The 25,965-nt window shown below is 46.4% G+C and overlaps 1 protein-coding gene across 1 annotated transcript in view; it reads left to right on the top strand.

The window, feature by feature from the left end:
- The window catches only part of LOC141100649 (matrix metalloproteinase-23-like), a 61,640-nt gene continuing 35,675 nt past the window's right edge, over positions 1-25,965 (top strand). The window contains exons 1-4 of the mRNA XM_073589260.1: positions 1-128; positions 300-415; positions 634-770; positions 25,778-25,945. Of these exons, the coding sequence (XP_073445361.1) occupies positions 3-128; positions 300-415; positions 634-770; positions 25,778-25,945 (547 nt within the window). The 5' untranslated portion in view covers positions 1-2. The remainder of the gene's footprint in view (positions 129-299; positions 416-633; positions 771-25,777; positions 25,946-25,965) is intronic.

Below are 25,965 nucleotides of genomic sequence, written 5' to 3'. Positions count from 1 at the left end.
GTATGCACAGGATGCGTTGGACGGTTATTGATGGCATCGCCAGTATGTCTGTGTATGTTGTCACTGGTGCTTTCCTTTTTTTGCTCAGTATTGGCATTTGGCATCAGCAGGGCTCCTTACCTGACATGGTGAGTAGCAGCTTTCACCAGAAACATTGGTTATATTCGAGTCATATATATATATATATATATATAATTGAGCAAACATATTCTGCAGCGCTGTACAGGGATCATCAATCCCTGTCTCCAATGATATCAATAGATTTCTGATATTTGGCCATTTGGGTTACTCTTGTACAGACGCAGAGTGATAGAAAAGCCTGTGGTGTTGTCTTCCCATCACAGAATGGCAGATGGAAACGTTACACTTTAAACCCGCTGGGATACAAGTGGGATCATTTGAACCTGACATACAGGTGAGCTCATTGTCTCTTCCTTTACCTGTTGTGTACATGAACTACTTACTCAATTTCATTCATACACTTCAAGTAATTCTACATGAAGAGGTCATTCTTCCCTCTACATCGGGTAATCTACCAATAGGACACAATGTGTTAATGAATTGTAAATAATACTCATCATATCAGTATAGACAAAATTCCATAATTACTTTTTTTTTTTCGTTTTTTTGCAGGATTGTCCAATATCCGAATACCTTAAACAGAGGTAACACAAATAAAGCTCTAGAGATCGCCTTCAGCATGTGGAGTAAGGTTTCCCCTCTAACTTTTCAACGTGTGCTCCCTAAACACGAATCGGACCTAAGTATTGGTAAGAACGGTCAACTTACTCAATGACTTCTCGGAAACGTTTGCAATTTTTCACTCTGGCCACTAAGCCTAATATTAGGCTGGCTCTTCTTTTTATATAGAAATCACTTTTCAGAAGATATCTCGTTATCATCACAGGCAGTGAGGCATATACACATACCGTGCATTGACAAAGTATTCATACCCCATAATGTTTTCCACATTTTTCACGCTACATTCACAAACTGAGATGTATTTTATTTAGATTTTACGTGATCTACCAACACAAAGTAGCAAGTATTTGTGACGTGTCAAAGAAATTATAGATGGTTTTCTAACTATCTTAAAACTATCAATCTGAAAATTGTGATGTGCATTTGTATTTAGCCCCCCCTAGTCATTTCTGTGTAGGACCACCTTTCACTGCAATCTCTGCTGCAAGTCTTTTGAGGTATGTCTCTACCAGCTTGGTACGTCAAGAGGTTGCATTTTATGCCCATTCTTCTTTGCAAATTAGCTCTTGCTCAGTGAGATTGGATCGAGAGCGTCTATGAACAGGAATTTTCAAGTCTTGCCACAGATTATGAATGGGATTTAGGTCTGGACATTGATTAGGCCATTCACACACATGAATATGCTATTATCTAAACTTTTCCATTGTAGCTCTGGCAGTATGTTTGGGGTCATTGTCCTGCCGGAAAGTGAATCTACGCCCCAGTCTCAAGTCTTTTTCAGCCTCTAACCTGTCTTCTGCCACGATTACCCTTTATTTAGCTCTATCCATATTGTTATCAACTTGTCAACTCTGAACAGCTTTCCTACTGTAGAAAAGCATCCCCACAACATGATGCTGCCACCACCATGTTTGTAATGGAGATGGTGTTTTCAGAGTGATGTGCATTGTTAATTCTAATTTTCTGCCACACATAGCGTTACGCATTTAACTCAAAAAGCTCCACTTTGGTCTCATCTGAGAGCACCTTCTTCCACATGCTAGCTTTGTTCCCTACATGGCTTTTTGCAAACTGCAAAAGGGACTTATCATGGCTTGTTTTCAAAATTGGCCTTCTCAGGGGTGAACCTAGCCTCTCTGCTGCCTGAGGGGAACAGCAAAATTACGCCCCCCCCCCCCCCGCACACAAAGTACATTTTTATATCTATATGTAAAACTGAGTACAATAGTGGACATTTTGATTTAGATAAATAGAAAAAAAAGGTGTCCAAACACAAGGATGTCAGTGTCATCACACACACATACAAGAACAACACAGAAGTATCCAGAACAAGGATCATTAATGGCAATGGTAGGCCTGGCACAGGGCCGGACTGCCGGGCTGGGACAAAAATTCAGCTCTCCACACAAATCTCACCAGCCCGCAAACTATAACACTCATCAGCCCCAATCAGTGAATTTTTGCTATATTTTGTCGTCCCCTCATCACTCTCTTAAAGGAGTTACTTGAAGAGCCACATGTAAATGACGCCACAGTGCGAATGATTGACCATAGCTCCATTTACATGGTGCTCTTCAAAGCTACGTTTCCCATGATCATGGAGGTCCCAACATGGAGGTCTGTTTGTTGATCCACAACAAACAGAAATTCATCCCCTATCCCCACATAATGCTCCATACAGTATTATGGGCCCCATATATTACTGCCTTCAGTATTATGGGCCCCATATAATGCTCCATACAGTATATTGGGCCCCATATATTACTTCATACAGCATAATGGGCCCCATATATTACTTCATACAGCATAGTGGGCCCCATATATTACTTCATACAGTATAATGATCAGGGCATATGATTATAGACCAGTAAAAAGTATGAAAGGCTCAATGTGACCAGTGCCACCTAGTTTCCTACCCCTCTTATTCTACCGGTACTATGGGCACACTGACTGGTACTCAGGAAAAGAAAGAAAGAACAGAGAGAGAGAAAAAAGAAAACTGAAAGAGAAAGAAAGAACAAAGAGAGAGAAAGAAAGAGGGGAAATAAAGAACACAGAGAGAAAGAAAGAAACAGAGAGAGAAAGAAAGAGGGGAAAGAAAGAACAGAGAGGGAGAGAGAAAGAAAGAGGGGAAAGAAAGAAAGAACAGAGAGAGAAATAAAAAGAAAGAAAGAGGGGAAAGAAAGAACAGATAGAGAAAGAAAGACAGAAAAAAAGAAAGACAGAAAGAAAGAAAGGGGAAAGAAAAAACAACAGATAGAGAGAGAGAGAAAGAAAGAAAGAAAGGAGAAAGAAAGAACAGAGAGAGAAAGAAAGAAAGAAAGAGGGGAAGAAATAACAGAGAGAGAGAAAGAAAGAGAAATAAAGAAAGAACACACAGAGAGAGAAAGAACAGAGAAAGAAAGAAAGAGGGGAAGAAATAACAGAGAGAGAAATAAAGAGAAATAAAGAAAGAACACACAGAGAGAGAAAGAACAAAGAGAGAAAGAAAGAATAGAAAGAAAGAAAGAAAGAAAGAAAGAAAAAAAGAGAGGAAAGAAAGAGAACAGAGAAAGAAAGAGAGAACAGAGAGAAAGAAAGGAAAAACAGAGAGAGAGAAAGATTAGAGAGAGAAAGAAAGATTACAGAGAGAAAGAAAGAGGGGAAAGAAAGAGAAAGAAAGAACAGAGCGAAAGAAAGAACAGAGAGAGAAAGAAAGAAAGAGCGGAAGAAAGAAAGAACAGAGAGAAAGAAAAAAGAAAGAGAAAGAACAAAGAAAGAAAGAAAGAGTGGACATAAAAAAAGAACAGAGAGAAAAAAAGAAAGAGGAGAAAGAAAGAACAGAGAGGGAGAGAGAAAGAGAGGGGAAATAAATAAAAAGCAGAAAGAAAGAACGAAAGAAAGAGGGGAAAGAAAGAACAGAGAGAGAGAAATAAATAAATAGGGGAAAGAAAGAAAGATGGGAAAGAGAACAGAGAGTGAGAAAGAGCAGAGAGAAAAAGAGGAAAGAAAGAAAGAACAGAGAAAGAGAGAACGAAAGAATAAGGGGAAAGAAAGCGAACAGAGAGAAAGGAAGAACAGAGCGAGAGAAAGGAAGAACAGAGAGAGAGAAAGAACAGATATAGAAAGAAAAAGCAGAGAGAAAAAGAAAGAAAGATTAGAGAGAGAAAGAAAGAGGGGAAAGAAAGAAAGAACAAGAGAGAAAGAAAGAAGAGAGAGAAAGAGAGGAAAGAATAGAGAGAGCGAAAGAAAAAAAGAAAGATTAGAGAGAGAAAGAAAGGAGAGAGAAAGAAAGATTCTATAAAGATACTATAGCAGCCCAGCTCCCATTGTAGTGCCCTCCTGATCCTCCCGATGCAGGACATATCATGATCTGCTCACATGGCCGGCATCCCCAAGTCCAAGGTGATCCCGCTGTCCGCGCTGTTGGATGACACGGTGATGTATCTGAAGCATTCCCCAAAGTGCCTCCTTGGTTCTGTCACAATCTCCTCCTGAAATTACCTAATTTCCGGTAAGCTTCTAGTATGTCACTTTCGGTGGAACGTCATGTGCGAATTTTAAAGTGCTCCTCGGGCCTCCGCCGTATACTCCTGTGTTCGCGGGAAAAGTAAGCTCCCGGCCGGGGCAGAGGGGCAGACTCTCTCTCAAAATCGGGACTGTCCCGCTGGGAGGTATGGATGCTCCCCACCATACACCTTGTACATGTATGGCTCTGCACACCTCATACACACACGGTTCCGCTTTTTATGCCTCGTACACACAGGGCTCCGCTCTGGACACCTCGCACACACACGGCTCCACTCAGTACACACATGTCTCCACTCAGTAAACCTCGTACACATGCGACTCTGCTCCATACAACTTTTACACATGTAGCCATGCTCTGTACACCTTGTATACACATGGCTCCACTCCGTAAACCTTGTACACATGCGGCTTTGCTCCATACACCTCGTGCACACGCGGTTCCACTCCATACACACGTGGATCCACTCCGTACACACACGGCTCAGCTTCGTACACTTCGTACACACAGGGCTCTGTTTTGTACGCCCCATACACACACAGCTCCACTCCGCACAACCCCTACACACGCGGCTCCGCTCCGTACACCCTGTACACACGCAGCTCCACTCTGTACAACCCCTACACACGCGGCTCCACTCCGTACACCCGGTACACACACGGCTCCGCTCCATACACCCTGTACACACGCCGCTCCACTCCGTACACCCGGTACACACGCGGCTCCGCTCCGTAAACCCCGTACACACGCTGCTCCACTCCATACACCTCGTACACACGCGGCTCCACTCTGTACACCTCGCACACACACATGGCTCCACTCAGTACACACATGGCTTCACTCCGTAAAACTCATACACATGCGGCTCTGCTCCGTACATCTTTTACACACGTGGCCACGCTCTGTACACCTTGTACACACATGGCTCCACTCCGGAAACCTTGTACACATGCGGCTTTGCTCCATACACCTCGTACACACGCGGTTCCACTCCATACACACGTGGATCCACTCCGTAGACACAAGGCTCAGCGTCGTACACTTCGTACACACAGGGCTCCGTTTTGTACGCCCCATACACACACAGCTCCACTCCGTACAACCCCTACACACGCGGCTCCGCTCCGTACACCCTGTACACACGCAGCTCCACTCTGTACACCCCGTACACACGCAGCTCCGCTCCGTAAACCCCGTACACACGCGGCTCCGCTCCGTACACCCCGTACACACGCTGCTCCACTCCGTACACCTCGTACACACGCGGCTCCACTCTGTACACCTCGCACACACACATGGCTCCACTCAGTACACACATGGCTCCACTCCGTAAACCTCGTACACATGCGGCTCTACTCCGTACATCTTTTACACACGCTCTGTACATCTTGTACACATGCGGCTTTGCTCCATACACCTCGTACACACGCGGTTCCACTCCATACACACGTGGCTCCACTCCGTACACACATGGTTCTGCTCCATACACACACAGCTCTGCTCTGCACACACACGGCTCAGCTCCGTATACTTTGTACATACAGGGCTCCGTTTTGTACGCCCCATACACACAAAGCTCCACTCCGTACAACTCCTACACAAGCGGCTCCGCTCCGTACACCTGGTACACACACGACTCTGCTCCGTACACATGCGGCTCCACGCCGTACACCCCGTACACATGCGGCTCCGCTCCGTACACCCCGTACACACGCGGCTCTGCTGCGTACACCCCGTACACACGTGGCTCTGCTGCGTACACCCCGTACACACGCGGCTCCGCTGCGTACACCCCGTACACACGCGGCTCCGCTCCGTACACCCCGTACACATGCTGCTCCGCTCCGTACACCTCGGACACACGTGGCACCACTCTGTACACCTCGCACACACACGGCTCCACTCAGTACACACAAAGCTTCACTCCGTAAACCTCGTACACATGCGGCTCTGCTCTGTACACCTTTTACACACGTAGCCACGCTCTGTACTCCTTGTACACACATGCTCCGCTCCGTAAACCTTGTACACATGCGGCTTTGCTCCATACACCTCGCACACACGCGGCTCCACTCCGTACACACACGGCTCCGCTCCGTACACATATGGCTCTGCTCCGTACACCCCGTACACACGCTGCTCTGCTCTGTACACCTCGCACACACGGCTCCACTCCGTAAACCTCATACACATGCGGCTCTGCTCCATACACCTTTTACGCATGTGGCCACGCTCTGTACACCTTGTACACACATGGCTCCACTCAGTAAACCTTGTGCACATGCGGCTTTGCTCCGTACACCTCGCACACACGCGGCTCCGCTCCATACACACATGGCTCCACTCCGTACACCCCATACACACCCTGATACGCTCCGTACACACGCGGCTCTGCTCTGTACACCTCGCACACACACGGCTCCACTCTGTAAACCTCGTACACACATGCGGCTCTGCTCCGTACACCTTTTACACACGTGGCCACGCTCTGTACACCATGTGCACACATGGCTCCACTCAGTACACATGCGGCTTTGCTCCGTACACCTTGCACGCATGCGGCTCCGCTCCATACACACGCGTCTCCGCTCCCTACACGTGACTCCACTCCGTACACACGCGGCTCTGCTCCGCTCCATACACACATGGCTCAGCTCCGTAAACTTCATATACACAGGGCTCCGTTTTGTATGCCCCATACACACACAGCTGCTCCACTCTGTACAACCCATACACGTGCGGCTCCGCTCCGTACACCTCTCACACGCGCCGCTCCGTACAACTTGTACACACATGGGTCTGCTCCGTACACCTCGCACACACATGGCTCTGCTCCGTACACCTCGCACACGTGCGGCTCTGCTCCATACACCTCATACACGCGGCTCCGCTCCATGCACCTCACACACATATGGCTCTGCTCCGTACACCTCACACACACATGGCTCCGCGCCGTACACCTCGCCCACACATGGCTCTGCTCCGTACACCTCGCACACACATGGCTCTGCTCCGTACACCTCGCACACGTGCAGCTCTGCTATATCCACCCTGTAAACCCCCCTGACCCCACACACAAAACTTCCCTTATTCAGCACGCAGCACAGCAGAGTCTTGCATAGTACACTGAGGCCCCTGATCATGTGACCTCGACTCCTCCCCTCCTGTGACCTCATCACAGGTCCTGTGGCAGAGAAGAGAAGATAGCAGAGCAGTGATGGAGATGATCGATAGACCGATGGCTGATAAGCACAAGACCTTTGATGAGGTCACAGGAGGGGAGGAGTCAGGGGTCACATGATCAGGGACCGCATCAATTACAAGACTCTGCATGCTACTGCAGCCCCAGCGTGAAGAGGGCGAGGCTAATTTGTAGGTGCTGGCTGCATGGCACGATATCTGACTGACTGCAGGGGGCGGCAACGCGGTGCCGCCCCCTCTGTTCAGGGACTTGATGCCGCCTGAGCCGACGGCTCAAATTGCCCCATTATAGATGCGGCCCTGGGCCTTCTTCTTGCCACTCTTCCACAGAACCCAGATTTGTGGAGTATACGACTAATAGTTGTCCTGTGGACAGGGCCGGCATTAGCAGCAGGCAGACTGGGCATGTGCATAGGGTCTCCGCTCCCCCAGGGGCCCCCAGCTAGCGGCATATCACGCAACCGCTATGGGGCCCCTGTGAGGCAGGGGGGCCCACCTGCCGCCAGCGCCGACTCCCCCTGCTGCCGCATTGAACTATTCCGGCATCATAGACGCCTGTACAGTTCAAAGCAATGACGTCAGATGACGTTCCCTTTCCCATCATTCCCCTCTGCCTCTGACACTGCAGGTGCGCGATGACGTCTCTTCATCGCGCACCCACTGTGTGCCAGGCAGACTGCAGCCGGGAGCAGCGCGGAGCATGAGGAGAGGTGAGGATTGTGTGTGTTTTTTTTAATATAGCCGTGAGTACTGGACTGTGGTGCTATGGAGGGGATGGAGGAGGCTGTGTTATATACAATGGGGGGTACATTATATTCTATAGGTGGGCTGTATTATATTCTATGGGGGTGCATTATATTCTATGGGTGGGCTGTATTATATTCTGTGGGGGGGCTACATTATATTCTATTGGGGGCTGTATTAGATTTATTATATTCTATGAGTGGTGATTGCAAAATTCTCTATGAGGGGGCTACAATATACTATATGAGGGGGCTGCATTATATTCTATGGGGGGCTTCTTTATATTCTATGAGGGGGCTACATAATATTCTATGGAGGGGCTGCATTATACTATATAAGGAGGGCTACATTATAATCTATGCGGGGGCTGCATTATACTCTATGAGGAGGGCTACATTGTATTCTATGGAGGGGCTAAATTATAATATATAAGGGGGCTGCATTTTACTCTATGAGGGGGCTACCATATATTCTATGTAGAGGTTGCATTATACTATATGAGGAGGGCTGCATTATATTCTAATTGTATGGCGGGGCTGCATTATACTCTGTGGGGTGGCTGTATTATGCTCTGTGGCGTGGCTGCTTTATACTATATGTGGGCTGCATTATACTGTATCAAGGACTATGGGGAATACATTATACTATATGAAGAACTAAGGGGTGCATTATACTATGGGAAGTGAATTGTACTACATAGATGATTATGGCCATGAATTATACTATATGGAGCACTACGAGGAGTGTATTTATGCTATATGGAGGACTGAGTGTATTTTAATATATGGAGGGCTGAGTAGTGTATTATACTATATGGAGGGTAGAGTAGTTTATTATACTATATGGAGGACTGAGGAGTGTATTATACTATGTGAAGGACTGAGGAGTGTATTTTAAAATATGGAGGACTATAAGGAGTGTATAATACTATATGGAGGACTGAGGAGTATAGTTTCATACATGGAGGACTATAGGGAGTGTATTATACTATATGGAGGACCATGGGGCGTGTATTATACTATATAGAGGACCATGGGGAGTGTATTATACTATATAGAGAACTATGGGGCACATTATAATACATGGAGAAGTGGACACATATTTTGTGGAGGTCTATGGGATGTATTATACCCCTTAGTGACGGAGCCAAATTTTTGAAATCTGACCAGTGTCACTTTATGTGGTAATAACTCTGGAACACTTCAACAAATCCCAGTGATTTTGAGATTGTTTTTTTTGTGACACATTACTTTATGATAATGGTAAATTTAGGTCAATATGTTTTGTTTTTATTTATAAAAAATATCAGAAATTTGAGAAAAATGTTTAAAAATTAGCAATTTTCAAACTTTGAATGATTATCCCTTTAATCCAGATAGTCATTCCACACAAAAACATTCATAAATAACATTTCCCACATGTCTGCTTTACATCAGCACCATTTGTAAAATGTTCTTTTATTTTGTTAGCATTTTAGGAGGTTTAAAAATGGAGCAGTAATTTTTCATTTTATCAAGGAAATTTACAAAATTAATTTTTTTAGTGAACTATCCAGGTTTGAAGTGCCTTTGGGGGTCCTATATATTGGAAAACCCCCAAAAGTGACACCATTTTAAAAACAGCACCCCCTGACACATTGAAAACTGCAGGTAGTTTATTAACCGTTCAGGTGATTTTCAGGAATTAATGCAAAGTGGCATGACAGAAATGAAAATGTGTATTTATACCACCTAAATGCCGCTAACTTCTGTACAGGTTACAACAGCCGTCAGACTCTAAGGCCACTATTTGGGCGTGAATTGCCATGGCAAACATCAGGACCACACAATCAAGATCTCAGGGTGCCGATGAGGATAAAGAGGAAGCCCCCCCGCACTCTGTTAACCATTTATATGATGTTGTCACTATTGACAGCAGCATCTAAGGGGTTAAAAAGATTTGGACGGTGCAAACACTGATCGTGGCTGATGCAGCAAGTTGTCAGCTATAGCGTACAGCCGACAGCTACTGGATTGTTACCTATACGGGGATGCTATTCTGTTATCTCACGTCAGTTAAAAGACGTATTGGCGGTCATTAAGGGGCTAAACAAGCAAAATGCTACATATTCATCGAGTGATTGGATTGTTTATGCTGGAACAAAAATCATTGTTCTCAGCAGCACATCGCCGGTGTAAACTGTAGATGTGCTGCTGATAACATGATACTGTATGGGGACAGATTGATCTAATGGTGATTTTTCTGTTCCCATCATTGTTTTTGTTAGGCTACTTTCACACATCCGGTGTGTGGGGCCCGGCGGCGTGCGGCGAAAAGCCGGGCCGCCAGATCCGGCCTGCAGCCGTGACACCGGATGTGTGTGCGGCGAGACGATACGGCTCGGACATTATTAAAGCAGCCGCAGGACGAGGTGGACAGAGGCCGCCAATGAGACAGCTGCTGAAAGGGAAGTGAGGGGAGGAGAGGATAGGACAGGGGAGGAGAGGGGAGGGGGGTGGAGTGAGAGAGACATGGGGGGTTAACACTTAGTGTCCAGGCAAGAGAATCTCTCTCTCTTGCCGGGCACTTATGGGGTTAACCCCACAGAGAGATCTCTCTCTCTCACCCAGACACTGTGAGTGTTAACCCCACAAGTGCCCGGCGAGAGAGATCTCTCACAAGTGTCCGGGTGACAGAGAGAGATCTCTCTCTCTCTCGCCGGGCACTTGTGGGGTTAACATTCACAGAGTCCGGGCATGCGCTGTGGAAAAAGCCGGTCCGGCGCTGACAAAAAACGTTGCAGGGAACGTTTTTTGCAGATGCCGGATGGATAATTTATGCCGTGTCCAGCAACAACCGGACACGACGCATAACCATCCGGCACGATGCGGCGCCATGAAAGCTTATGGGACAAAACCGGATCCGGTGCTGGATCCGGTTATTAAAAATTTCGCCGCATCGTGCCGGATGACAAAAACCGGATGTGTGAAAGAGGCCTTAGTGTAAAGAGGCCGGGAAGCAAGCATTGAATGACTTCAGTATTGTTGATCACACTCGTTTAGCAGCCTGAACTCAGCGCATATAAATACAACCGAAATGCTTCTGTGGGATGTGCAATATGTTAGCATTTGGGGCCTCATTTTAAACTTTTGCTAGGGCTCCACTTTGCCTAAAACCGGCCCTGCCTGTAGACAGAGTCTCCCACCTGAGCGGTGGATCTCTGCAGCTCCTCCAGAGTGTCCATGGGCATTTTGGCTGCTTCACTAATTAGTGCTCTCCTTGCTTGGGATGTAAGTTTAGGTGGATGGCCATGTCTTGGTAGGTTTTTTTAAAATTCATTTTATTGAAGACTAGCTGAAGAGCCCGGCGTTGCCTGGGCATAGTAACCAACTGTGGTTAGTTATAACAAATTATAATGATTATATTGCACATAAAAACCGTGCATCTAATCCTATCCTGTGTGATACTGACTGCTGAGCTGTGTATCTAATCCTATTCTGTGTGATACTGTCTGCTGAGCCGTGTATCTAATACTATTCTGTGTGATATTGTGTGCTGAGCTGCGTATCTAATCCTATCCTGTGTGATACTGACTGCTGAGCTGTGTATCTAATCCTATCCTTTGTAATACTGTCTGCTGAGCCGTGTATCTATTCCTATCCTGTGTGATAATGTCTGCTGAGCCGTGTATCTAACCCTATCCTGTGTGATACTGACTGCTGAGACGTGTATCTAATCCTCTCCTGTGTGATACTGACTGCTGAGCCATGTATCTAATCCTATCCTGTGTGATACTGACTACTGAGCCGTGTATCTAATCCTATCCTTTGTGATACTGTCTGCTGAGCCGTGTATCTATTCCTATCCTGTGTGATACCGTCTGCTGAGCCGTGTATCTAACCCTATCCTGTGTGATACTGACTGCTGAGCCGTGTATCTAATCCTGTCCTGTGTGATACTGACTGCTGAGCCGTGTATCTTATCCTATCCTGTGTGATACTGTGTGCTGAGCTGTGTATCTAATCCTATCCTGTGTGATGCTGTCTGCTCAACTGTGTATCTAATCCTATCCTGTGTGATACTGACTGCTGAGCTGTGTATCTAATCCTATCCTGTGTGAAACTGCCTACTGAGCCATGTGTCTAATCCTCTTGTGTGATACTGACTGCTGAGCTGTGTATCTAATCCTATCCTGTGTGATACTGGGCTCCCCCTGCAGTCCGTGTCAGAGGGTGGTCTGTGTTGGCACGGTAATAAATTGTGTTATTTCCAACTTTACAGAAGGACGATAACACCATAGAAATGATAAGAATAATAGGCCTCAGTTGCCACAACTGTCTACAAAGAAAACTGTTGCTGATAGCAACCAATCTCAGCTCATTTTTCATCTTTTAAACAGCTCTGGGACAGCATGGCGAGTTTTGAGTGGCGACTTTTGTGTTTCGACTTTTATGTGGTGAGGTTGATGTACGTGTGGTGAAATGTGTGCTGAGGGTGGTATATGTGTTGAAGCATGTGGTAGTGTGTGGCGCATTTTGTGTGTGTGTGTTCATATACCCGTGTGTGGTGAGTATCCCATGTCAGGGCCCCAGCTTAGCAACTGTACGGTATATACTGTTTGGCGCCATCGCTCTCATTCTATAAGTCCCCCTTGTTCACATCTGGCAGCTGTCAATTTGCCTCCAACACTTTTCCTTTCACTTTTTCCCCATTATATAGATAGGGGCAAAATTTTTTGTTGAATTGGAACTCGCGGGGTTAAAATTTTGCCTCACAACATAGCCTATGATGCTCTCGGGGTCCAGATGTGTGACTGTGCAAAATTTTGTGGCTGTAGCTACGACAGTGCATATACCAATACATACATAAACTTTTTCTCCTTCGCCTCAGTGGGGGACACAGAGACTGTGGGTGTATGCTTCTGCCGCTAGGAGGCTGACACTAAGTGAAAAAAAGAGGGTAGCTCCTCCTCCGCAGTATACACCCTCGCCCCTATTGCGGGCGGAAATCAGTTTTTTGCTTAATGTCCATGGAGGCACACGTCTGGGTTTTTCTCCAGACCTTTTCTTCGTCTTTTTCCCATGAAGATGTGACAGGGGCAACGGATCCTATTGAAAGGGTCCGATTTCCCCAAACCAACAACGGCGAGCACGTGAGAGTGTCGCCTCCACGTATCCTCTCCCGCAACGTGGGACACAATGCCAGACTTAGCCCTGACCACCCCTAGGTATTGAAACCATGGGCTGTACAGAGGCACAAGACTAGTCCGTGCGGCCCCCACTGCTCCACCAATGCTCAGACTGCGGTGCTGCAAGGTGGCGGACGGTCCCTCTCCTCACCCACTGAAGGGGTTAGATGGAGCTAGGGTGCCTGCACCGTCCTATCTGTTTTTTTTGCCAAAGACCCCCTCACATACCTGCGCTGCAGGCGGAAGAGGATCATCGGAGAGAGGGTCTGGGAGGGCTCCTGGAAGTCTTCGGGCTGGAGCCCACAGCGCTAGCCATGCAGAGGATACGTCAGGTGGCAACCTGGAATGCCGCACCAGTCAGTAGCGCCATACCGAAGGGTCGGGTAGGGGGAAAAATTGAGGGAGCTAGGCTGCGGCTGGAAGTCCCGCCCCCGAGACCGCGCGTCACTTCCGCCCGCTCTGCACTGGGCGACGATAGAAATCGAGGCCTTGGCTTCGGAGCGCGGCTAGGCCGCAAAGCGGAAGTACTGCCCCTAGGCCCGTTTTCACAGGCTGGCGCGCACCGCAGATGTCGGCGCACGATTTGAAGGAAGATCCACGTCGGGGGGGGGGCGCAGGACTGGGGTAAGTGCCCGAGAGGCCACGCTACAGGGAAAAACGAGGTGCTACCTCCCCCCGTAGACCCAGCAGCGGACAGATACAGCATGTCCGAGATGGAAAAGACGCACACGTTCTTTTACGCTGCATGCATCTCTTGTCGGGCTGCATTTCCATGGGCGCAGAGCAAGCGTTTATGCGAAGCCTACGATTCCGAACGTGCCCAGGAGTCAAATCCCCCGGAGTGGGCCCGATCACTGTCACAATCCATGGCATCGCTTATGAGAGCAATAGAGTCCCTTCAAGCCCCAGATAGGGGCAGGGACTGTGGCTCGCTGTCTTTAGAAGGAACCTCCACCTCACTAGAGCCTCCAGCCTGCAGGGGCCGCTCTCACTCCAGGCAGACCCGGAGGAAACAAATCCACACGGTGTCGCCCAGTCCATCCGGTGCCTTGGCATCCGTAAGCTCTGCTTCTCGCTCCCCGTCACCAGTGGTTGATAGCGAGCAGACCTCAGATTGCGACTCAGATGAGCCCTTTGACCTGGATACTCCAGGGTCACGTGAAATAGTGGATAGCCTCATAGAAGCCGTCAATCAGACCTTGGAGATTGAGGATAATCCCGCAGCGGCTACGGGGCATAAGGTGGCATTTAAGCGAGTGAAGCGCCCGCACAGAATTTTTTCCTCTCACCCTGAGTTTGAGGACATAGTGCAGTGGAATAGAGAACGTCCAGACCGGCGTTTCTCGGGTCAAAAGGCACTCGAAACAAGGTATCCGTTTACTCCGGACCGCCGTAAAAAACGGATGGAATCCCCGATAGTGGATCCGCCGGTTTCATGCCTGGCCACTAAGACCCTGTTATCTGTCTTCTAGTGTTTCCTCAATTAAGGATCCCACGGACCGCCTTATTGAGAGTTTAGCTCGGTCAGTATATGAGGCGTCAGGGTCTGCACTCGCTCCCTCGTTCGCAGCAACTTGGGTAGCTAAGGCCATGATATCATGGTCAGAAACATTAAACAAGATCGCGCAGGAACAGGATCTACCTGCAGAGATTTTGGAGGTCGCAGGTCAGATGGCGATGGCCGGAGACTATGTAATTAATGCGTCTTTGGATGCGGCCAATTGTTCGGCATTTGCTGCCGCTAATGCAATCTCTATCAGAAGAGCCCTGTGGTTGAGGACATGGCGAGCCTATTCTACTTCTAAGAAGTCCTTGACTTCCCTGCCTTATCAGTGCGGCTGCTTATTTGGGGAAAAGTTGGACTAACTTATCTCCGACTCCACAGGAGGAAAGAGCTGGTTTCTCCCTCAACAAAAGGTCAAACCGCTTTTTCGTCACCCGTTTCAGGCACGTTTTCGGGCCTTTCGCAACAACGGGTGGACTACAGGGCCCAATTCCGCCGCCTCAGGCCGCCCCAACCAGGATAGGGAGTGGCAGGTCTCATATAGAGCCGACCCATTGGGGAGAATGCGTGCTCAACAGGCCAGATCGAGAGGATCCAGATCCCAAAGATCATCAGCCAAATTACTTGAGGCCTTTACCATACGACACCAGCAGGGTGGGCGGCTGCCTACTCTGGTTTCACCACGTCTGGGCCAACGTCGCTCACGACGCATGGGTAGAAGAATTGGTGTACTCAGGTTACAAAATAGAATATGTCAGATGCCCTCCAAGACGGTTTTTTCTTTCCCGGCTTCCCAGGGTAGATGCCCAGGCATGGGCTCTATTGGGAGCCATCAAATCGCTCCAGCACAACGGAGTCATTATTCCAGTGCCGGAACACGAAAGAGCTCAGGGATTCTATTCCAACCTCTTTGCGGTTCCCAAAAAGGATGGGTCGGTCAGGCCTGTGTTGGACCTGAGGCTTCTGAACAGATTCGTCAGGAACAGACATTTTCGGATGGAGTCTCTCCGCTCAGTCATATCGGCCATGGAGCAGGGAGAATACTTGGCCTCAATAGACATCCATGATGCATATCTGCATATTCCCATTTTTCCTCCTCATCAGAGGTTCCTACGTTTCGCCATCAACGATCAACATTTTCAGTTCGTAGCGCTACCCTTTGGGCTAGCCACGGCTCCCAGAGTGTTCACAAAGGTTATGGCAGTTGTCATGGCCATACTGCATTCTCGAGGCATAGTCGTCTTGCCTTATCTGGACGACCTCTTGGTCAAAGGCCCTTCAATACGGGCATGCGGGGAAAATGTCAGCATCACGCTGGATACTTTTGCCCGCTTAGGGTGGTTGGTCAATGCGAAGAAGTCATCCCTTGTGCCAGCTCAGAAGATCTCCTTCTTGGGAATGATCTTTGACACTTGCCAAGGGTTAGTGATTCTCCCTCAGGTAAAGGTACTGGCTCTCCGGCAGGGAGTCCGGGCACTTTGCCAACCAGTCCCTCATACCATCCGATCTGGGATGAGGATTCTAGGAAAGATGGTGGCAGCAATGGAAGCGATACCTTTTGCCCAGTTCCATCTTCGCCCCCTGCAGCACGCCCTCCTGTCAGCTTGGGACAAGAGCCCTTTCACGCTCGATCGGCAGTGTCGTCTGTCCTCTCATGTCAGACAGTCTCTCGGATGGTGGATAACCAGTTCCTCTCTGACCCAGGGGAAACCATTTCCCCCAGACCATTGGCTGGTGGTGACAACCGACGCCAGTCTCCTCGGCTGGGGAGCGGTGTTTCACCACCACACAACCCAGGGACGGTGGTCGCCACAGGAGGCACGCCTCCCGATCAATTTATTGGAGACACGAGCAATTCGGCTGGCACTCCAGAAGTTTCATCACCTCCTAGCAGGCCGCCCTGTCCGAATTCAATCGGACAACGCCACAGTGGTGGCTTACATAAATCACCAAGGGGGCACTTGCAGCAGAGCAACCATGCGCGAGGTAGGGCATGTTCTTCAGTGGCCTGAAGCAAACCACTCAGTGATTTCAGCAGTTCACATCCCGGGAGTGAAAAACTGGGCAGCAGACTTTCACAGCCGGGAGGGTCTTGCGTCCGGAGAGTGGTCTCTACATCCCCAAGTCTTCCAACAGATTTGTCAGCGGTGGGGAACACCGGATGTGGACCTGATGGCTTCCAGAGTGAACGCCAGGGTGCCCACATATGTCGCTCGGGCCAGGGACCCGCAGGCAATCACGGTGGATGCGTTGGTTCTGCCATGGAACCAGTTTCGCCTCCCATATCTCTTTCCCCCTCTGCCACTACTTCCGAGAGTCGTCAAGAAGATCAAGACGGAAGGGGTGCCGGCAATTCTGCTGGCCCCAGATTGGCCCCATCGAGCGTGGTACGCAGATCTAATGCTGCTACTTGCCGACGTCCCTTGGTGTCTACCAGAGCGCCCGGATCTACTTTCTCAAGGGCCGATTTGCCACCCGAACTCAGGGGCCCTGTGTTTGAAGGCGTGGCCGTTGAATCTTGGATTCTAACCCAGGCAGGGTTCGGGAGCAAGGTGGTTGCTACAATAATTAGCGTCCGGAAGCCTGCTTCAGCACAAGTTTACCACCACACCTGGAAGGTGTTCTTCGCTTGGTGTCGAGGCCATGGTGTTTCTCCGATGAGATTCTCGTTCCCCAACATCTTGGCTTTTCTCCAGTCGGGCCTAGACTCGGGCTTGGCCCCGACTTCCCTCAGGAGACAAATATCGGCCTTATCCGTTTTGTTCCAGCGCAGAATTACTACCAATTTGCAGGTGAAGACTTTTATCCAGGGAATCTCCCATTTGATACCTCCCTATAGGGCACCTATGGACGCCTGGGACCTTAATCTGGTACTAAGTGTTCTGCAGGAAGCTCCATTTGAACCACTGCAGGATGTGCTTTTGAGGTACCTTTCCTGGAAAGTGGTGTTCCTGGTGGCCATCACTTCTATCAGGCGGGTCTCGGAGCTGGCAGCCCTATCCTGCCGAGCTCCGTTCCTCACTTTCCATAAGGATAAGGTGGTGCTCAGACCAGCCCCTCCTTTTCTCCCGAAGGTCGTGTCCTCATTTCACATTAATGAGGATGTTGTCTTGCCTTCTTTTTGTCCAGCACCGGTGCACCGTGTGGAAAAGGCTCTTCACACGTTAGACCTGGTAAGAGCCCTCCGGAGGTATGTGTCGAGGACGGCACCCTTTCGTCAGATGGACACGCTGTTTGTGCTCCCCGAAGGGCGCAGGAAGGGACTCGCTGCCTCAAAATCGACCATAGCCAGATGGATTCATTTGACTATTCAGGAGTCCTATCGCATTAGAGGCACGCCGATTCCAGCAGGGATCGGAGCGCATTCTACTCAGGCTGTGGGTGCCTCTTGAGCGCTTCGGCATCAAGCTTCGACAGAACAGGTTTGCAAGGCAGCAACCTGGTCCAGCCTGCACACATTTGCCAAACATTACAATATCCATACTCAGGCCTCAGCGTATGCGATCCTGGGTAGAAGGATTCTCCATGCAGCGGTGGCGCAGCCTTTAAACAAGAGGTGCATGTAGCTTGGATCGGTGAGTCACTCTCCCACCCAGGGACTGCTTTTGGACATCCCACAGTCTCTGTGTCCCCCAATGAGGCGAAGGAGAAACATGGATTTTTGTGAGAACTCACCGTAAAATCCTTTTCTCCGAGACGCTCATTGGGGGACACAGCACCCACCCTATTAGCCAGTTGGCTCTTGTTTTGTTTAAATTAATATATGTTTACTTATTTGATAAAGGGGTGGTGTTTTTTGCTAGACATGTTGTACCTGTATTAAGGCTGATTTTGTTGTCCTCCTACTGCTTTGGCACCAAACTGATTTCCGCCCGCAATAGGGGCGACGGTGTATACTGCGGAGGAGGAGCTAACCTCTTTTTTTCACTTAGTGTCAGCCTCCTAGCGGCAGAAGCATACACCCACAGTCTCTGTGTACCCCAATGAGCGTCTCGGAGAAAAGGATTTTACGGTGAGTTCTCACAAGAATCCATGTTTCCCCATTATGTAGATAGGGGCAAAATTGTTTGGTGAATTGGAACGCGCGGGGTTAAAATTTTGCCTCACAACATAGCCTATGACGCTCTCGGGGTCCAGACGTGTGACTGTGCCAAATTTTGTGGCTGTAGCTGCGACGGTGCGGATGCCAATCCCGGACATACAGACATACATACATACACACCCACATTGAGCTTTATATATTAGATTATACAACATAACAAGGTTACATCATAGAACAAAAGAACAAGCAGTATTTCTCATTGCTCATTAATACTGCCTGGCAAAGATAAACTTGCGCTTAACATACCATGGGACTAATATCTTAACCAAAACCATGAGACACCCATGTCAGGTACCAAATATCACATACTTTATCATGAGAGAATATTCCTCATCGCCTGGGGACTAATGTAAATCAGAGGGGAATCAAACCAAGGTTTCCATAGCTTATCACATTTTTCAGGTCAATGTCCACCATATTGACCCAGTGTGAATTTTGTTGGGATCTGTTATCCACCTATCTCATGGCGATAGCCTTGCGAGACAAAAACAATGTTTCCCTGAGAAGAGTGCTAGGGTAGTGAGGCCAGATCTCCTTATCAAGAATTCCCAATAAACATCCCTTAGAGCAGAATGGAACAGGTGATTGTATAATCTTAATGAAGACAGCATTAATGGACTATATACATTTGTATTAGCTTGTTATTAGTTACCGGTGAGACATATTGTGGGGAGGTGAAGGCATCGCTCCAATCATCCTCCGATGGCTCTCCCACACTTGAACAACAAGTTTGTTAATTAACAAGAAGGAGGGTGAGTATTGCTCTGATGCCTCTGTAAGTGTGGTGGACAATGGCTCTTGTCCATGGCCCTGAAGACACTAATCGCATTGTGTGTTATAACATGTATAATGTCTTGCATCTTTTGTAAATACTTCTCCATGTGAATAGTGTTATGATGTACAGTTGTGGCCAAAAGTATTGACACCCCTGCAATTTTGTCAGATAATACTCAGTTTCTTCCTGAAAATGATTGCAATCACAAATTCTTTGGTATTATTATCTTCATTTAATTTGTCTTAAATGAAAAAACACAAAAGAGAATGAAGCAAAAAGCAAAACATTGATCATTTCACACAAAACACCAAAAATGGGCCAGAGAAAAGTATTGGCACCCTCAGCCTAATGCTTGGTTGCACAACCTTTAGCCAAAATAACTGCGGCCAACCGCTTCCGGTAACCATCAACGAGTTTCTTACAATGCTCTGATGGAATTTTAGACCATTCTTCTTTGGCAAACTGCTCCAGGTCCCTGATATTAGAAGGGTGCCTTCTCCAAACTGCCATTTTTAGATCTCTCCACAGGTGTTCTATGGGATTCAGGTCTGGACTCATTGCTGGCTACCTTAGAAGTCTCCAGTGCTTTCTCTCAAACCATTTTCTAGTGCTTTTTGAAGTGTGTTTTGGGTCATTGTCCTGCTGGAAGACCCATGACCTCTGAGGGAGACCCAGCTTTCTCACACTGGGCCCTACATTATGCTGCAAAATTTGTTGGTAGTCTTCAGACTTCATAATGCCATGCACACGGTCAAGCAGTCCAGTGCCAGAGGCAGCAAAGCAACCCCAAAACATCAGGGAACCTCCGCCATGTTTGACTGTAGGGACCGTGTATTTTTCTTTGAATGCCTCTTTTTTTCTCCTGTAAACTCTATGTTGATGCCTTTGCCCAAAAAGCTCTACTTTTGTCTCATCTGACCAGAGAACATTCTTCCAAAACGTTTTAGGCTTTTTCAGGTAAGTTTTGGCAAACTCCAGCCTGGCTTTTTTATGTCTCCGAGTAAGAAGTGGGGTCTTCCTGGGTCTTCTACCATGCAGTCCGTTTTCATTCAGACGCCGACGGATAGTACGGGTTGACACTGTTGTACCCTTGGACTGCAGGGCAGCTTGAACTTGTTTGGATGTTAGTCAAGGTTCTTTATCCAACATCCGCATCTTGCGTTGAAATCTCTTGTCAATTTTTCTTTTCCGTCCACATCTAGGGAGGTTAGCCACAGTGCCATGGGCTTTAAACTTCTTGATGACACTGCGCACGGTAGACACAGGAACATTCAGGTCTTTGGAGATGGACTTGTAGCCTTGAGATTGCTCATGCTTCCTCACAATTTGGTTTCTCAAGTCCTCAGACAGTTCTTTGGTCTTCTTTCTTTTCTCCATGCTCAATGTGGTACACACAAGGACACAGGACAGAGGTTGAGTCAACTTTAATCCATGTCAAGTGTTTGCAAGTGTGATTTAGTTATTGCCAACACCTGTTAGGTGCCACAGGCAAGTTACAGGTGCTGTTAATTACACAAATTAGAGAAGCATCACATGATTTTTCGAACAGTGCCAATACTTTTGTCCACCCTCTTTTTTATGTTTGGTGTGGAATTATATCCAATTTGGCTTTAGGACAATTCTTTTTGTGTTTTTTCATTTAATACAAATTAAATGAAGATAATAATAACAAAGAATTTGTGTTTGCAATAATTTTCAGGAAGAAACTGAGTATTATCTGTCAAAAGTGCAGGGGTGTCAATACTTTTGGCCACAACTGTATGGTGATATAGATTGTGATAAGCATTGATAATACAGTGTGTCCTGTATAGTGTGTAGTACAGTAAGATAAGTAATGTAATGTATAGTGTAAGGTGTAGTGTTATGAGACGATGTATATAGTTGACTGAAGGTTAAGTTGACGGTTAACAGTTGGGAATAGCCCACAGTAGGATGGGTTAGTGAAAAGGGAAAGTGATTGCTTCTTGCTAGGAAGGCAGATGGGGTCGAGAGTGTAAAGTGAAAGGACAGAGAGTAAAACGTGCACCGCGCCGCATTAGAGAGTAACTCTGAGTGAAAGGAGACCGAAGAGGAAGAATAGCAAGATCCTGAGAATAAGCGACTTAGACAGTGGCCTTCCGGAGATGGGTCCTAGGAGAGGACGCTTAGTCACAACACCTTGGGCTTGCAACACAAAAGGTAACAGGCCTTAACAGGACTTAGGGACTGGGACTAGTAAAGGGTCCCAAACAGGAGTTCCAGGGTTCAAGTAGTGGAAGAAATAGGATGCAGAACCGTTAAACAAGTAAAGGAGACTTGTTAATCAGGCCTATAGCGTTAAAGCTGAGTTGTGGTGAAGTAGGGAGAAACAGTGGTCATAGACTGAATCGGAGTATATAACAAAGGAAGGATACTGTGTGGAAAATGCTTCATGCTTTCCCTTGTACAAAATCCTTTCCAAGTTACCATTCGGTAAAGAGTTTATTTTAGGATGGTAATCTCTCTAATTAAACTGTAAAACATCCGGGCTTGCAAACCAGCAATATCAGTGACATCCAGCCTGCACAGATGTAAGGCCCTCACAGCACAAGTCCACACACCCAGCCAGGACCTCCACTTTCATATAACATGCCAGGGGCGCTTCAGACGAATGCCTCACCCATAGCTACCGCCCCGCGCCATGTTACACCTCCAAGACCCATCATCGACTCTGAATACTCTTTGTCTTGGTAGGTTTGCAGTTGTACCATACTCCTTCCATTTTTGGATAATGAATTGAACAGTGCTCTGTGAGATGTTCAGAGCTTGGGCTATTTTTTTTTATAACCTAACCCTGTTTCACAACTTTATCCCTGACCTGTCTTGTGTGTTCCTTGGTTTTCATGATGCTGTTTGATCCCTAATGTTCTCAAACAAACCTCTGAGGCCTTCATAGAACAGCTGTAGTTATACTGAGAATAAATTACACACAGGTGGAATCAATTTACTAATTACCTGTATGTAACTTCTGAAAGCAATTGGTTAGTCAGAATTGTATTTAGGGGTACCAGATTACAAGGTGCTGACTACAAATGAACGTCACAATTTTCAAATTGATATTTTTAAAATAATTAAGAAACCATGTATCATTTTATTTTACACTCCACAAATACTTGCTACTTTGTGTTGATATATCACATAAAATCCCAATAAAAAAAATAATTTATGTTAGTGAGTATAATGTAGAAAAATTCCTGGGGTATGAATACTTTTTCAAGGCACTCTGTGTGTATAGATAGATTGATTGATAGATAGATAGATAGATAGATAGATAGATAGATAGATAGATAGATAGATAGATGTCAAAAAGTAAAAAACGGAATAGCACATTTGACAAGTGTAATGTGGGTGCAAAAAACACCTCCCAAACAAAATATTCATGTTTTGTTAATATATAGTAATAAAAAGGTAGGCAGAACTCCAATATTTACCAAAGCAGGTGTTCTTTATTTTGCCCATATGGCATAGTGACGTTTCGGCTCACAGGAGAAAGGCTCATGTCTGCCGAAACATCACCACGCCGTATGGGCAAAATAAAGTCCACCTGCTTTGGTAAATATTGGAGTTCTGCCTACCTTTTTATTACTAGATAGATAGATTATATGCTGGTAAAAAAAAGATTTCTAAATGCAGTTAGCAGAAGTTCAGGCTACTTTACTAATAATCACGTACAAAAAAATAATATAAAAAATCTACAAACATGAAATAAAAAGAGATTGTAAAGACTTTTAGAACAATGTTTCACTAGTTGGTTTTAATCATTATAAAATGAATTAGGTGATGCCCTTTATCACAAACTCATGTTTAAAGTAATATAATAATAATATTTCAGGGGAATGATGAAAATGCCAGATTTGGTGGTAGCCCAAATGGGTGTACAGCATTTTCCCATTCTGTGACTTTAATGCTGATGTAAAAACAAATAAGAGAAAAAGTAAAAACATCTTTAACAAGAGCTATATAATTCAATCTGTGTGAAAACGGCTTTGTCAGAAAATTGTCAAGGTATTGGCAGTTGAATGAGGTTCAATAGAAATGAGTGTGAGAGTCCAGCATGCGCAGCGACCCCTCTATTCTTGACCGCACATGCTGGGACCTGATTCTTAAGATGGATATAGTTCTTTGCGGTAGGTTACGTTAGGGGAGTGTTTTGCATCTTTTTTTAACTGTAATGAAAAGCAGAGTTGATTACTATGCATATATATATATATATATATATACTGTGACACACATCAAACATATCACACATTGAACATATGGCCCATTCTTTAAGGTGCTTTCTATATATTGAAAACAGCAGGATATGAGGGTATGCGGCTATGCCTAGATGTACGTTTTCATTGATATGTTTGTTGGTAAATATACAAAATACTCATAGACCCAGGTTAAAGCTAACTAAAAAAATATGTCTTTAAATATGAAACACAGAACAGAATACAATTTAAGAAGTACAATAGGCTTTATGAATTAAAGTGGCCAACGGTCACAGTGGTCTTGCTGGCCAGCGGACCAGCAGAATAAAAGGGGAGACGTTGTGGAAGGGATGCAGAATCGGCTTGTCTCAATAAACAATGTCCAGACCTCAGGTGCAACAGGAAAAACCTTGCTTTTACTGGAGCAGTCGATGATGATGATGATGATGATTACAGCTCTCCACAGTTATTCATTACACTGAGTCAACAGCCCGTCATGGTGTGATTAGACCAGATCTTTTCTGGCAATGTGTAGTAGCTCTCCTCACTCCTGCTGCATACAGTACTATACATGCACTAAAACTTCTCTCAGCCTGGACCTTGGCATTCATGGCATCTCGGGCTTACAGGAAATTACCTCAGCTCTCTTCCCACAGCTGGCAACTAAGGATCATATGAAGACCTCCCTCTTCTGATCCCTAACTGGCGTCATCTGGCAGTTGGGCACTTAAACCATGCACGAAACTATGTTCCACGCGGCTGTACAGATTTCGCTGGAGTCCCAACAGCAACTACAGCGAAGGCGCTGGCTGGCCTACTTGATCTCCAACACCACTCATTCCCAAGGGCACAGGGTTACTTCTCCTGGGCTTTGATAGTTCTCCTATGTGGGCTGCTACCCACCAGACTTCACAATGGCCCTTACACTATTACATTTGTTTGTGTTAAAATGGCTGAACAGCTGGCTTCTCACTCCATCAGAGTTCACAGACATTTGTGATGCCTGACTCTGCAGGACGGAACACTAGTTTATCCTTGAGGAAGGAGAAGATTACATATAGCCAGGGCCTCAGACAGTTTATGTTGTGTGGGTCATGTGATAAGTCATGTGAAGAACACACTTGTGCTCTGGTGGACATTTGCAGATGAAAAGTGACAGAGAAAGAGCAGTAGTGCTATACATAACAAGAGAACATACTATGTAATGAGAGACGACGCTATACAAAATAAAAGAGGACATTATGTAATAAGGGATGCGATGTGTGATAAGGGACAGCACTATCCATAATGAAAGATAACAAGAGAAAATACTATGTGAAAAGAAATAGCACTATACATAATTATTAAGAGAGGACATTAATAAGATACATTATTACATATAACAAGAGAGGACACTGTGTAATAAGGTATGGTGCTATATACTGTATAAGAGAAGACAATATGTAAAATTTTTATGTTTAAAAAAAGAATCATGTACCTCTCCTGACGATCTCCTGCAGCGCTGCTTCCCTCAGCGGTATTGATAGCTCCTGGCTGGATAGTTGCTGAGGAGACAGGTGGCATAATGAAGTCATCTTGACACTTAAGTCATATAGAAAGTGCCCAGCTAGAAGCCAAGAGTGAACATGTTGCTATTTTCTACTGAAAGTAGCAGAGCTGCAGGAATATTCTCTTCTTGGGAATGCACACTGCCAATGGTGTTGCAAAATAAAATAATGAGGGCAATCTGTCTAAGGGCTTTGTTGGAGCCTTGAAGTAGTCAAGATTGCCTTCATTATAACCGACCCCTGTCTTAAGGCTGAATAAAATCTCAATAATACCTAAAAGTCTACACTTTTTTTTATGCATCTATTCATTTTCCAGGATTTTACTCCTTTAATCACAGTGACTGTTGGGGATCCCCATTGCACCCATGCTTTGATGGTCTGAATGGAGAACTGGCTCATGCTTTTCTGCCACCTAGAGGAGAGATTCATTTCGATAACCATGAGTTCTGGATACTTGGACCTTCACGTTTCAGCTGGAAACAGGGTAATTTCTCTTTGATTACT

The sequence above is a fragment of the Dendrobates tinctorius genome, unplaced genomic scaffold, assembly GCF_039654945.1.
Source record: "Dendrobates tinctorius isolate UK_male_01 unplaced genomic scaffold, ASM3965494v1 ptg000107l, whole genome shotgun sequence".
NCBI lineage: Eukaryota > Metazoa > Chordata > Amphibia > Anura > Dendrobatidae > Dendrobates > Dendrobates tinctorius.
This window is presented reverse-complemented; position numbering and strand designations above follow the sequence as displayed.